The sequence below is a fragment of the Somniosus microcephalus genome, chromosome 7 (assembly GCF_052327205.1).
Source record: "Somniosus microcephalus isolate GS21.2 chromosome 7, FLI_Smic_1.0, whole genome shotgun sequence".
NCBI lineage: Eukaryota > Metazoa > Chordata > Chondrichthyes > Squaliformes > Somniosidae > Somniosus > Somniosus microcephalus.
This window is the reverse complement of record NC_140993.1, coordinates 268,771,338-268,787,136: the sequence shown is the minus strand read 5'-3', so window position 1 is coordinate 268,787,136 and position 15,799 is coordinate 268,771,338. Positions and strand designations below refer to the sequence as shown.

Genomic DNA, 15,799 nt, shown 5'->3' with positions numbered 1-15,799 from the left:
TACCTGATTACAAAGGCACAGACCTTGCAAATTACTGAAACAACGTATTCCAGGCTTCGTTAGAATAACGAACAGAAATACCTTGAGATAAGATTAACTAATCCTTTATTATGGGATCCTTCTGTTCTCCCACTGTACCAACTGAGCCTGTGGGCTGATGTTTACCTTATCCTGTCCTTGGCTATTTGTTTGGTAAATGAGGCTCCTTGTTAAGCTTTTTACAGATAAGGAGTACATATGTTGCATTCCTAAATTGTCTCATCCTTTTAAAACTAATTAGTGAATCATGCTGCCGGCCATTTCAGTTTTTATTCTATGCCCAGGAAGCCATTTTGTGTCTAAGTAAGAAACTATACTTCCACAGATGGCAGGAATGACGTATGAGGAGAGATTGGGTCGATTGGGCTTGTACTCGCTGGAGTTTAGAAGAATGAGAGGGGATCTCATTGAAACTTATAAAATTCTGACAGGACTGGACAGACTAGATGCAGGAAGGGTGTTCCCGATGGTCGGGGAGTCCAGAACCAGGGGTCACAATCTAAGGAGAAGGGGTAGGCCATTTAGGACAGAAATGAGGAGGAATTTCTTCACCCAGAGAGTGGTGAACCTGTGGAATTCTCTACCACAGAAGGGAGTAGAGGCCAATACATTAAATATATTCAAGAAGGAGTTGGATATATTTCTTAAGGCTAAAGGGATCAAGGGGTATGGGGAGAAAGCAGGGACCAGGTACTGAGTTTGGATGATCAGCCATGATCGCATTGAATGGCGGAGCAGGCTCAAGGGGCCGAATGGCCTACTCCTGCTCCTATCTTCTATGTTTCTATATTTCTATGACACTGGTCCCACTCCAGTTCAGGTGGAGCCCATCCCATTGGACACTTCCTTCCTGTCCCAGTACTGGTGCCAGCGTCCCATGAAATGAAATCCCTCCTCCCCACATCACTCTTTCAGCTATGCATTCACCTCCCTGATCTGCCTAAGCCTATGCCAATTAGCACGTGGCTCAGGTAGTAATCCCAAAATTACTACTCGTGAACTCCTGTTTTTTAATTTAGTTCCTATCTTCTGATATTCCCTTAGCAGGCCCTCCTCCATTTTCTTCCCTATGTCATTGGCCCCAACATGGATCATGAGAACTGGATCCTCCCCCTCCCTTTCCAGTTGCTCCAGAATATCCTTTTCCTTTGCACCAGGTAGGCAACACACCCTTCTGGACTCTGGGTCGCAATTGCAGAGGTGCTATCTATCTTCCTATTTATCAAATCCCCTATGACTACAACCTTTCTATTCTGCTCTAATCCCTCCACCCACCCCCCGCCCTGCTGGACTGCCTCCTGCTCTACGGTGCCCTGGTTAGCATTCTAGCTATGCACCCCGCAGCCTCCATCCTTATCCTCACAGGTAGCAATTACATTGTACCTGTTGGACAGGACCAGTGCCTGCAGGACCTCCTTCTCTATCTACCCTTGGTTCCCCTTAGCCTGCTGACTAATGGTCACACTCTCCCCTTCCTGCACCTGTGCTTTCCTCTGAGGTGTGACTGCACTCTGGAGAAAACTATCCAAACATTCCTCCTCTCCCTTATCTGTCAGAGTGTCTCTAACTCGCACTCCAGTTCAAAGACTCTGAGCCAGAGGGCTGGATTTTCATTGAGGAGGCGGGACTACAACTTTCGGGGTTGTAGTCCCGCCTCCATTGAGTTCTAGCCAACCCACGCGATTTTGACTTGATTGACCTTGTTGAGCCCACCCAGCGGGCTCAGCAGGCCAATTAAGGGCCACCCGGCAACAGGTGACGTCACAGATTGATATTTCATCTGTCAAGACCTTTTGACAGATCAAATATCAGCGTTTCACAGCTGTTTGAAGCTGTCAAACACTGACAATCTGTACTCCAGGTTAATTCCTTCCTCTCAGGATGATTTAGAGATCTCCCCAGAACAGAAAGCTGAATGCTGGAACTTTTGACAGCTCGCGGCCATTCTGCTTTCTGTGCCGGTGAGATGAGGGACTCCCGAGACCTGAAGGAAGGAAGGCTGTAAAGATAAGTACATGTAAGTAAAACTTCTTTAAACACTTTACACACACCAAACACACTTATCTTTGCACTCATGCACGCATCACTCACCTGAACACCGGACATCTCAACCCCTCCAAGCCCTTCATCCCGACGGCCCGCCTCGCTAACTTGGCATGGTTTGGAGCCGTCAGGAATCCCACATTTCACCAATGAAAATAGGGATTAGGCTAAAAACTGCCTGTTAACTACCTGTTAACAGGCAGTTAATTGGCACTAATCCCCTTCCCGCCTCGGGGAGGTGGGTCCCAGTGTGGTTCAGGTACCCGCCTCCTTTGAAACTGGCATGGATGCGGGTTGGGGGCGGGATGGGTTCGTGCCCCCTGATTTCGGGATTTTAACCCCCCACACGCCTCCAATCCCGCCTCCACGGCCCAATGAAAATCCTGCCCAGAGTGCCTCGAGCCAGAGTGTCTCAGGCCAGAGACATTTACTGCCTATGTAGCAATCCGAGACAGTCTCGCTTTCCACAAACTCCCACATATCACAGTCTCGATACATTGCCTGTGCTGCTTCTCTAATATTTATTTATTAATTATCAGTCATTTATATCTAGAATTAATAGAATAATTGGAGGTCTAGTATTAATTAGCTGATGGATGTCATTCTGCAAATAAATTACTGTACCTATTGTGCAATATTTCAGTAGTGGATGTTCATCAAGGTTGGTGTGGACCATGTAAAGCAATCTTAAGTATGTTCAGAAAATTGAAAATGGAATTTGGGGATGAGCTGTTACATTTTCATACAGTGAGTATTTGCAAAGCATAAAAAAGATTATTTTGAAAAATGCTGCATTTAATGCAGGTGTTACTTGTTACAACTTTTAATTTCACTTCATAGGTTCAAGCTAGTTTCATTCCCTTGTTAAAAGGATTTGAAGGAAAGTGTGAACCTGCCTTCATATTCATTGTGGTGAGTTAAAAATACTGATAGCTATTTAAAAAAAATTATTGAATTATGAAATTTTAAATTAAATTTCTTCTTGTCAGGCTGGTAAGATCGTGGATTATGTGAAGGGTGTCAATGCACCAGTTATTAATAAAAAAATTGTTGCACTTTTGGAGGAGGAAGTCGAATTCTATGAAAAAGGAGTTGAACGTCAAGAAGTAAGTTTTATCAGCAACTTATTGTAGTTATGAAAAAACATCTAACTTTTAAGTACTTTTAATTGAAAACACATGTTCTGATATGGAATAGAGTAGCATTAAGAACATTTTAAAAAATATATAAGAAAAAGTTAAGCACCAGAAAAGACCACCTGGCTCCACCCTCTCAACTTGAATGCCTCTGATGTTTTTTGTCTCTACTACCATAACTGGTAGATTATTACCAAAGGTTATCACCTTTTTGGGGGTGCTGCACCTGCTATACTGTTGCTGAATGCTAAAAAACTAAAGCTAAATTGTCTACATTGACTGCAAGTTGATAATTGCAATTGCATTTAGCTCTCTGCATTAGTTGGTTTTACTGGTTAGTCTGCTATTTTGGGGCTTTTTCCAACCAGATAGGAATTCCTTTAGGAGTCCAATGGTGTTATATAATTTTGACGAGTTCATGAGGGATCAACAAATGGAGGTACAACGACACTGACCTGTTTTGTCCATGCCCATCACTACCTTGAGTTCTTTGTAAACCCCTCGACATGGACCTGTCTTTATCACATCTGCATCACAAGGAAGGAAGTCCATAGTTGTACCATGTCCTACAGGATGACCTGCAAACAACACCTGGAATGGGGTGTCCCTTACTGTAGAAGTGAAGATTTCCACATTATGAAGCTTTCATGTTACCAGATCCATCCAACCAAATCCAGGAGACTGTGACAAGATTTAGGTTGGTCATTGCTTCTTGAATTCTGTCATGTTATAAGGAATTAAATACTTGTTTTATTTTAACCAGATCAAACACATTCAATTATATGATGTCGAAGATGAAATAGAAGAATTTATGCAAGCGGCAACATCCAAAAAAGCTGGTCAGTGCTCCTGGAGAAATAGCATATATCCTTAAAAAGAAATATTCAAACATCAATTTTTAAAAGATTCAATTCGATCATGGCTGATCTGTACCACAACTCCATTTGTCCATATTCCTTGATACCCTTACCCAACAAAAGTCTATTGATCTGTCAATTGGATGGGATTCCCCCATCAAACAAATAGTTTCTCTGTATCTACCCTATCAATCCCTTTATCATTTTAAACACCTTGAGTATGAGAATAGATTAGCAGCTTACATAAAAGGGAACCCAAAAGTCTTTTATAAACACATGGACAATAAAAAGGTAATCAAAGAAAGGGTGGGGCTGATTAGGGACCAAAACATAGATCTTGTGAAGGCAGAGGGAATAGCTGAGGTACTAAATGAATACTTTACATTTGTTTTCACTAAAGAAGAGGATGCTGCCAAAGTAGCAGTAAAGGAGAAAGCAGTAGCGATATTGGACAGGATAAAAATAGATAAAGAAGAGCCACTAAAACAGTTGGCAGCGCTCAAAGTAGAAAAGTCACCCGGTCCGGATGGGATGCACCCTCAGTTACTGAGGGATGTAAGGATAGAAACAATGGAAGCTCTGACCACAATCTTCCAATCCTCCTTAGTTATGGGGGTGATGCCAGAGTACTGGAGGATTGCAAATGTTACACCCCTGTTTAAAAAAGGGGAGAGAGTTAAACCCAGCAACTACAGGCCAGTCAGCCTAACATCAATGGTGGGGAAACTTCTCGAGACACTAATCTAAGACAAAATTAATTGTCACTTGGAAGAACATGGATTAATAAACAACAGCCAGCATGGATTTTTTAAAGCAAATCATGTCTGACTAACTTGAATGAGTTTTTTGATTAAATAACAGAAAGGGTCAATGAAGATAGAGCAGTTGATGTTGTGCATATGGACTTTCAGAAGATGTTTGATAAAGTACCGCAGAATTGAAGCCCATGGGATTAAAGGGTCAGTGGGAGCATGAATACAAAATTGGCTAAGGGACAGAAAACCAAGAGTAGTGCTGAACAGTTGTTTTTCAGACGGGAGGGAGGTATAGTGTCATGTCTCCGAGGGGTTGGTATTAGAACCATTTGATATATATTAATGACCTGGAATTGGGTCTACAGGGTATAATTTCAAAGTTTGCAGAAGACACAAAACTTGGAAATGTAGTAAATAGTGAGAAGGATAGTAACAGACTTCAAGAGGACATAGAGAGACTGGTGAAATAAGCAGACACATGGCAGATTAAATTAAATGCAGAGAAAGAAAGAAAGACTTGCATCTATATAGCGCCCTTCATGACCACCAGACATCCCAAAGCGCTTTACAGCCAATGAAGTATTTTTTGAAGTGTAGTCACTGTTGTAATGTAGGAAATGCAGCAGCCAATTTGTGCACAGCTAGCTCCCGCAAACAGCAATGTGATAATGACCAAATAATCTGTTTTTTAGTGATGTTGATTGAGGGATAAATATTGGCCAGGCCACCAGTGATAACTCCCCTGCTCTTCTTCGAAATAGTGCCATGGAATTTTTTACGTCCACCTGGGAGAGCAGATAGGGCCTCGGTTTAACGTCTCATCCAAAAGAAGGCACCTCCAACAGTGCAGCACTCCCTCAGCACTGGAGTGTCAGCCTAGATTTATTGTGCTCAAGTCTTTGAACCCACAAACTTCTGACTAAGAGGCGAGGGTGCTACCAACTGAGCCACGGCTATGCATTTCGGAAGAAAAATTAAGAAAGGCGGTATAATGTAAATAGTACAATTTTAAAGGAGGTGCAGGAACAGAGAGACCTGGGGTTCACATACAAAATTTTTTGAAGGTAGCAGGACAAGTGGAGCTGTTTTAAAAAAGCATATGTATTCCTTGGCTTTATATATAGAGTCACAGACTACAAAAGCAAGTAAGTTAAAGTAAACCTTTGTTAATCACTGGTTAGACTTCAGCTAGAGTTTCTGAGCACCACACTTTGGAAAGGATGTCAAGACCTTGGAGAGGGTGTAGAGGAGATTTACTAGAAAAGCACCAGGGATAAGGGAATTCAGTTATGTGGAGGGCCATGAGAAGCTGGGATTGTTCTCCTTAGAGCAAAGAAGGTTAAGATGAGATTATGATGGTTTTGAAAAAGTAGATTGGGAGAAACTGTTTCCACTGGCAGGAGGGTTGGTAACCAAAGGACGCAGATTTAAGATAATTGGCAAAAAAGCCAGGGGGGAGATAAGGAGAATTTTTTTTACTCAACGAGTTGTTATAATCTGGAATACATTATCTGAAAGGGCGGTGGAAGCAGATTCAACAGTAACTTTCAAAAGGGAATTGGATAAATACTTAAAAAGGAAAAAATGCATGGCAATGGGGAAAGAGCAGTGGAGTGCGACTAATTGACAACTCTTTCAGAGAGCCAGCACAGGTACGATGGGCCGAACGGCCTCCTTCTGTGTTGTATGATTCTATGATTCCATTAGCCTATTTGATTATTTTTTGTACCTGTGCTTTAGCAGTTTTGCCAATTTTTGCTCAATTTTGGGGCCAGTTACTAGGCATTTGTGTAATACAGGTACACTATCCTTTATCCGAAAACCTCGGGACCAGCCGTGTTTCGGTTTTCGGAGAATTTCGGATTTCGGAAGGTGGGTCGGCGGGGGTCGGCGGGGGGTCGTGCGCACGGCCCCCCGCCGACCCCCCCCGCGGACCCCCGCCGGCCCCGACCCCCGCGGACCCCCCGCGGACCCCCGCCGGCCCCGACCCCCGCCAACCCCCCCCGCGGACCCCCGCCGACCCCCCCGCGGACCCCCGCCGGCCCCGACCCCCCCGCGGACCCCCGCCGACCCCCCCGCGGAGCCCCGCCGGCACCGACCCCCCCGCGGACCCCCGCCGACCCCGACCCCCGCCGACTTACGGTCGGGGTCCGCGGGGGTCGGGGCCGGCGGGGGGGTCGGCGGGGGGTCGTGCGCACGACTTACGCTGACGCTCAGCATAAGTCGGCGGGGGTCGGGGTCGGCGGGGGTCCGCGGGGGGGTCGGCGGGGGTCGGGGCCGGCGGGGGGCCGCGGGGGGGTCGGCGGGGGGGTCGGCGGGGGTCGGGGCCGGCGGGGGTCCGGTGGGGTCCGCGGGGGGTCGTGCGCACGACTTACGCTGGACTTACGCTGAACGAAAAAACCTTCGGTTTTTAGAGGGTTTCGGTTTTCGGAAGTCCAGATAAAGGGTAGTCTACCTGTACTACATTTTATATTTTGCAAATATGCAGAAGCCTCCTTTTTTCGTCTCTTTTGCTGCAGCCTGTATTTTGCTAACACTCAATTTTTCTGTAATTTTTGGCTGTTGCTGCACAATATCCAAGGAAACCAAGGTGGGATGATGGGAATCTCTTCTGCTATTCCTGGTTGAGGAGTATGAATAGATGAGGCATCACCATCTTGGGGTACAAAGGTACCACAGGTGCTATGTGCACTTGCAGACTACACCACACATACATGGGATGTCAAAGGAGACCTGTCTCCAATGCCTTCGCCTCAGCAGAGAGGCCATTACTGAAATGCTAGCCTTCTGCTAGCTGATCTTCAGACTACATCCATGACTGGAAGACCCCAGCAACTGGAGTGGGCACAGGATTTTTTCAGAGAGGCATATTTTTAAAAGTACAAAGCATTGTAGATAGAACCAATGTAACTATCAGGGCTCCACGTGTGAACCCTAACATTTATATAAACAGAAGAGGGTTCCACTTCATAAATGCACAGGTAATTACTGACCAAACAAATGTCACTCTGTACATCAGTGCCTGCTTTCCTGGTACTACCCCTGACTCATTCTATCTCAGTCCACTATGTACCAACTATTTGAAGGACCCAACAGAAGGAATGGATGACTTTTGGAAGACCAGAGCTACCCTTTACAGCCCTGGCTGATGACACCCAACATAAACCCTCATGCAGAAGCAAAGCATTACTATAATGAAACTCATGGTACCACTAGAATATTGTAAAGGTATAGAAACATAGAAGATAGGAGTAGGCCTTCGGCCCCTCGAGCCTGCTCCGCCATTTAATAAGATCATGGCTGATCATCCAAATTCAGTACCCTGTCCCTGCTTTCTCCCCATATCCCTTGATCCCTTTAGCCTTAAGAAAAATATCTAACACCTTCTTGAATATATATAATGAATTGGCCTAAACTGCCTTCTGTGGTAGAGAATTCCACAGGTTCACCACTCTCTGGGTGAAGAAATTCTTCCTCATCTGTCCTAAATGGCTTATTCCTTATCCTTAGACTGTGACAGACTGATGCAGGAAGGATGTTCCCGATGGCGGGGGAGTCCAGAACCAGGGAACTAGAGCGTTCTTCTAAACTCCAGCGAATATAAGCCCAATCGACCCAATCTCTCCTCATACGTCATTCCTGCCATCCCAGGTATCAGTCTGCTGAATCTTCGCTGCACTCCCTCCATGGCAAGAACATCCTTCCTCAGATAAGGCAACCAAAACTGCACACAATACTCAAGGTGTGGTCTCACCAAGGCCCTGTACAACTGCAGCAAGACATCCTTGCTCCTGTACTCGAATCCTCTTGCTATGAAGGCCAACATACCATTTGCCTTCTTAACCGCCTGCTGCACCTGCATGCTTACCTTCAGCGACTGGTGCACAAGGACACCCAGGGCCCCTTCTCCCAATCTATTGTCGTTCAGATAATAATCTGCCTTCCTGTTTTTGCTACCATTATACTGCATCTGTCATGCATCTGCCCAATCACCCAACCTGCCCAAATCATACTGGAGTTTCTCTGCATCCTCCTCACGGCACACATGCCCACCCGGCTTTGTGTCGTCTACAAACTTGGAGATATTACATCTAGTCCCCTCGTCTAGATCATTAATATATATTGTGAATAGCTGGGGTCCTAGCACCGATCCCTGTGGTACCCCACTAATCACTGCCTGCCACTTGGAAAAAGACCCGTTTATTCCAACTCTTTGCTTCCTGTCTGCCAACCAGTTCTCTATCCAAGTCAGTACCATGTGCTGTAACTTTGCACGCTAATCTCTTATGCGGGACCTATCGAAAGCCTTCTGAAAGTCCAAATACACCACATCCACTGGTTCTCCCTTATCTATTCTACCAGTTACATCCTCAAAAAATTGCAGTAGATTAGTCAAGCACGATTTACCTTTTGCAAATCCATGTCTGTTTTCCGAGTGCTCTGCTATTACATCTTTTATAATGGACTCTAGCATTTTCCCCACTACCGATGTCAGGCTTACCGGTCTATAATTCCCCGTTTTCTCTCTACCACCTTTTTTAAATAGTGGGGTTACATTAGCTACCCTCTAATCTATGGGAACTGTGCCAGATTGAATTTTGGAAGATGACCAGCAATGCATCTACTATTTCTAGGGCCACTTCCTTAAGTACCCTAGGATGTAGATTATCAGGCCCTGGGGATTTATCGGCCTTCAATCCCGTCAATTTCCCTAACACCATTTCCCTACAAATACTGATTTCATTCAGTTCCTCCCTGTCATTAGACCCTATGTTCCCCGACCTCTCTGGGAGGTTATTTGTGTCCTCCTTTGTGAAGACAGAACCAAAGTATGTATTTAATTGGTCTGCCATTTCTTTGTTCGGCATTATAAATTCCCCTGATTCTGACTGCAAGGGACATACGCTTGATTTCACCAATCTTTTTCTCTTCACATATCTATGAAAGCTTTTACAGTCAGTTTTTATGTTCCCTGCAAGCTTACTCTCATACTCTATTTTCCCCCTCTTAATTAACCCTTTTGTCCTCCTTTGCTGAATCCTAAACTGCTCCCAATACTCAGGCTTGCTGCTTTTTTTGGCCAATTTATATGTCCTCTCCTTGGATCTTATGCTATCCCTAATTTCCCTTGTTAGCTACGGTTGCGCCACCTTTTTTGTTTTATTTTTATGCCAGACAGGGATGAACAAATTCTGTAGTTCATCCATGCAATCTTTAAATGTTTGCCATTGCCTATCCACCATCACCCCTTTAAGTAACATTCCCCAATCCATCCTAGCCAACTCGCGCCTCATACCATTGTAGTTTGCTTTATTTAAATTCAGGACCCTAGTCTCTGAGTCAATTACTTCACTCTCCATCTTAATGAAGAATTCGACATATTATGATCGCTCCTCCCCAAGGGGCCACGCACAACAAGATTGCTAATCAATCCTTTCTCATTACATAATACCCAGTCTAAGATGGCCTGATCTCTAGTTGGTTCCTCGACATATTGGTCCAGGAGACCAACCCGTATACTCTCTAGGAATTCCTCCTCCACAGTATTGTTACTAATTTGGTTAGCCTAATCTATATGTAGATTAAAGTCACCCATGATAACTCCTGTGCCCTTATTGCACGCATCTCTAATTTCCCATTTAATGCCATCCCCAACATCAGCATTACTGTTTGGGGGTCTGTATACAACTCCCACTAACGTTTTCTGCCCCTTGGTATTTCTCAGCTCTACCCATACAGATTCCACATCATCAGAGCTAATATCCTTCCTTACTATTGTGTTAATCTCCTCTTTAACCAGCAATGCTACCCCACCTCCCTTTTCCTTTTTGCCTGTCCTTCCTGAATATTGAATACCCCTGGATGTTGAATTCCCAGCCTTGGTCACCCTGGAGCCATGTCTCCGTAATCCCAATTATATCATATCCGTTTACATCTATTTGCGCAGCTAATTCATCCACCTTATTACGAATGCTCCTCGCATTATGACACAAAGCCTTCAGGCTTGTTTTTTTTAACACTCTTAGTCCTTTTAGAATTATTATTTACTGTGGTCCTGTTTGATTTACACCCTTGATTTCTCTGCCTTCCACTTTTGCTTTTCTCCTTCCTGTCTTTTGCTTCTATCCTTGCTTCCCTTTCCTCTGTTTCCCTGCACAGGTTCCCAACCCCCTGCCCTTTTAGTTTAAACCCTCCCCAACAGCACTAGCAAACACTCCCCCTAGGACATCGGTCCCGGTCCTGCCCAGGTGCAAATCGTCCAGTTTGTACTGGTCCCACCTCCCCGAGAACTGGTTCCAATGTCCCAGGAATTTGAATCCCTCCACCTTGTACCATTCCTCTAGCCATGTATTCATCTGAAATATCCTTCTATTTCTACTCTAACTAGCACGTGGCACTGGTAGCAATCCTGAGATTGCTACCTTTGAGGTCCTATTTTTTAATTTACCTCCTAACTCCCTATATTCAGCTTTTAGGACCTCATCCCATTTTTTACCTATATCGTTGGTACCTATATGCACCACGACAGCTGGCTGTTCACCCTCCCTCTCCAGAATGCCCTGCAGCCACTCCGAGACATCCTTGACCCTTGCATCAGGGAGGCAACATACCATCCTGGAGTCTCGTTTGCGGCCGCAGAAACGCCTATCTTACAATAGAATCCCCTATCACTATAGCTATCCCGCTCTTTTTCCTCCCATCCTGTGCAGCAGAGCCACCCATGGTGCCAGGAAGTTGGCTACTGCTGCCTTCCCCCAATAAGCCATCTCCCCCAACAATATCCAAAGCGGTATATCTGTTTGAGAGGGGGATGGCCACAGGGGACCCCTGCACTACCTGCCTGTGCCTACTACTGTGCCTGGCGGTCACCCATTCCTTTCCTGCCTGTGCAGCCTTTACCTGCGGTGTGACCAACTTCCTAAACGTGCTATCCACAATGTCCTCAGCATCGCGAATGCTCCATTATGTATCCATTCGCCGCTCCAGCGCCGCAATGCGGTTTGCCAGTATCTGCAACTGGATACACTTCCCGCACACATGGTCGTCAGGGACACAGGAGGTGTCCCTGATTTCCCACATAGTGCAGGAGGAGCATGTCATGGGGCCGAGCTGTGCTGCCATGACTTACCCTTTAATTAATTTAAATTAAATTAAATCAAATCAATACCACCAATTACACTACAATTAAATGATATACTCAAGGGCCCTTGTTTACTAGCACTCCCCACTACACAACAGAGACCTTAGAAACTATAAACCACAAAAATTAAGTTTGGAAAAAAGCGAGAAAGAGAGAAATACTCACCGACCAATCACTTACCTGCTTTCTGGTGATGTCACACTTCGATTAATTTTTACTTCTTTATACTCCGGTCCGTTGTAGCCTCGGCTCACCTTTGAAATCTCCCGAGGTGTTGTGCTCTCCAGCCGCTCTCGCTCACCTTTGAAATCTCCCGAGGTGTTGCGCTCTCCAGCTGCTCTCACTCACCTTTGAAATCTCCCGAGGTTTGGCGCTCTCCAGCCGTTATCCCTCAGCTTTGAAATCGCCTGAGGTTTGGTGCTCTCCAGCCACTCTCGCTCATCTTTGAAATCTCCTGAGGTTTGGCGCTCTCCAGCCGCTCTCGCTCACCTTTGAAATCTCCCGAGGTTTGGCGCTCTCCAGCCGTTCTCGCTCACCTTTGAAATCTCCAGAGGTTTGGCGCTCTCCAGCCGCTCTCGCTCACCTTTGAAATCTCCCGAGGTTTGGCGCTCTCCAGCCGCTCTCGCTCACCTTTGAAATCTCCTGAAGTTTGGCGCTCTCCAGCCGCTCTCGCTCTCTCTCAAGCAATACTTCCATTGTGACATAGCTGCCAGGTGGTGAGAGAACCAACACAAGGGAAAAACCTACTTGACCTCGTCCTCACCAATCTACCTGTCGCAGATGCATCTGTCCATGACAATATTGGTAGCAGTGACCACCGCACAGTCATTGTGGAGCCGAAGTCCCATTTTCACACTGAGAATACCCTCCATCGTGTTGTGTGGCACTACCACCGTGCTAAATGGGATAGATTCAGAACAGATCTAGCAGCTCAAAACTGGGAATCCATGAGGCGTTGTGGACCATCAGCAGCAGCAGAATTGTATTCCACAATCTGTAACCTCATGGCCCGGCATATCCCTCACTCTACCATTACCATCAAGCCAGGGGACCAACCCTGGTTCAATAAGGAGTGTAGAAGAGCATTCCAGGAGCAGCACCAGACGTACCTAAAAATGAGGTGCCAACCTGAGGAAGCTGCAACACAGGACTACATGCATGCTAAAAAGCAGAAGCAGCATGCTATAGACAGGGCTAAGAGATCTCACAATCAACGGATCAAATCAAAGCTCTGCAGTCCTGCAACATCCAGTCGTGAATGGTGGTGGACCATTAAACAACTAACAGGAGGAGGAGGCTCCATGAATATCCCTATCCTCAATGATGGTGGAGCCCAGCATGTGAGTGCAAAAGACAAGGCTGAAGCGTTTGAAACCATCTTCAGCCAGAAGTGCCGAGTGGATGATCCATATCGGCCTCCTCCTGAGGTCCCCACCATCACAGAAACTAGTCTTCAGCCAATTTGTTTCACTCCACGTGATATCAAGAAATGGCTGAGCGCACTGGATACAGCAAAGGCTATGGGCCCTGACAACATCCCGGCTATTGTTCTAAAGACTTGTGCTCCAGAACTAGCTGCACCTCTAGCCAAGCTGTTCCAGTACAGCTACAACACTGGCATCTATCCGACAATGTGGAAAACTGCCCAGGTATGGCCTGTCCACAAAAAGCAGGACAAATCCAATCCGGCCAATTACCGCCCCATCAGTCTACTTTCAATCATCAACAAAATGATGGAAGGTGTCATTGACAGTGCTATCAAGCGGCACTTACTCACCAATAACCTGCTCACTGATGCCAAGTTTGGGTTCCGCCAAGACCACTCTGCTCCCGACCTCATTACAGCCTTGGTCGAAACATGGACAAAGGAGCTGAATTCCAGAGGTGAGGTGAGAGTGACTGCCCTTGACATCAAGGCAGCATTTGACTGAGTGTGGCATGAAGGAGCCCTAGTAAAACTGAAGTCAATGGGAATCGGGGGGAAAAACTCTCCACTGGCTGGAATCATACCTAGCACAAAGGAAGATGGTTGTGGTGGTTGAAGGTCAATCATCACAGCCCCAGGACATCGCTGCAGGAGTTCCTCAGGGCAGTGTCCTAGGCCCAACCATCTTCAGCTGCTTCATCAATAACCTTCCCTCCAACATAAGGTCAGAAATTGTGATGTTCGCTGATGACTGCACAGTGTTCAGTGCCATTCACAACTCCTCAGATAATGAAATAGTCCATGCCCGCATGCAACAAGACCTGGACGACGTTCAGGCTTGGGCTGACAAGTGGCAGGTGACATTCGCGCCACAGAAGTGCCAGGCAATGACTATCTCCACCAAGCGAGAGTCTAACCACTGCCCCTTGACAATCAACGGCATTACCATTGCAGAATCCATCAACATCCTGGGGGTCACCATTGACCAGAAACTTAACTTGACCAGCCACATAAATACTGTGGCAACAAGAGCAGGTCAGAGGCTAGGTATTCTGTGGCGAGTGTCTCACCTACTGACTCCCCAAAGTCTTTCTACCATCTACAGGGCACAAGTAAGGAGTGTGATGGAATACTCTCCACTTGCCTGCATGAGTGCAGCTCCAGCAACACTCAAGAAGCTAGACACCATACAGGACAAAGCAGCCCGCTTGATTGGCACCCCATCTACCACCTTAAACATTCACTCCCTCCACCACTGGCGTACCATGGCTGCAGTGTGTACCATCTACAAGATGCACTGCGGCAACTCGCCAAGGCTTCTTCGGCAGCACCTGCCAAACCCGCGACCTCTTCCACCTAGAAGGACAAGGGCAGCAGGCGCAAGGGAACACCACCACCTCCAAGTTCCCCTCCAAGTCACACACCATCCTGACTTAGAAGTATATCATCGATCCTTCATCGTCGTTGGGTCAAAATCCTGGAACTCCCTACCTAACAGCACTGTGGGAGTACCTTCAGCACACGGGCTGCAGTGGTTCAAGAAGGCGGCTCACCACCACCTTCTCAAGGGCAATTAGGGATGGGCAATAAATGCTAGCTTTGCCAGCGACGCCCACATCCCATTAAAAAAAAAATTTGGACTGCTCACATGGATATCCTGTACAGTCTAGCCATGGTGAGAATGATCTGCTATATCCATCATAATTTAGCCATCAGAAGTGGAATGGTCATCAATAGCCCAATGAGACCACAGAACCCCAGCAGCTGGAGGAGGCCCACGCAGAGTGAGCTGATGTGCAGATAAGCAGACTGGAGCAAAATGCACTGATCACCAACTACTTTCAGGAATGGAAATTTCCTGCCACTGTCCAGATGTGGTTGTGCTATGAAAGTAAACCCATTGTAGCTTCCATGAGTATGGCACACATTTCCATAACTTGACCTTTGATATGGGGATAGTGCGGGAAGTTGGAGTTGACGTAGAAGATCAGCTATGATCTTATTGAATGGCGGAGCAGGCTCAAAAGGCCAAATGGCCTACTCCTGCTCCTATTCCTTACGTAAGAACATAAGAAATAGGAGCAGGAATAGGACACTTGGCCCCGCGAGCCTGCTCCGCCATTCAATAAGATCATGGCTGATCTTGGGCTCAAAGCCACTTTCCCGCCCGCTCCCCATAACCCTTCACTCCCTTATCTTGCAAAAATCTGTCTATCTCCACCTTAAATGTATTTAATGACCCAGCCTCCATAGCTCTCTGGGGCAGAGAATTCCACAGATTTACAACCCTCTGAGAGAAGAAATTCCTCCTCATCTCAGTCTAAAAGGGCGACCTTTATTCTAAAACTGTGCCCCCGCGTTCTAGATCTCACCACGAGGGGAAACATCCTCTCTGCATCTAC

At 46.2% G+C, this 15,799-nt stretch overlaps 1 protein-coding gene across 1 annotated transcript in view; it reads left to right on the top strand.

The window, feature by feature from the left end:
* Nucleotides 1-15,799, top strand: part of LOC147115324 (uncharacterized) — a 94,446-nt gene that overhangs the window by 27,805 nt on the left and 50,842 nt on the right. The window contains exons 3-6 of the mRNA XM_085993766.1: nt 2,726-2,829; nt 2,923-2,994; nt 3,072-3,188; nt 3,982-4,057. Of these exons, the coding sequence (XP_085849892.1) occupies nt 2,726-2,829; nt 2,923-2,994; nt 3,072-3,188; nt 3,982-4,057 (369 nt within the window). The remainder of the gene's footprint in view (nt 1-2,725; nt 2,830-2,922; nt 2,995-3,071; nt 3,189-3,981; nt 4,058-15,799) is intronic.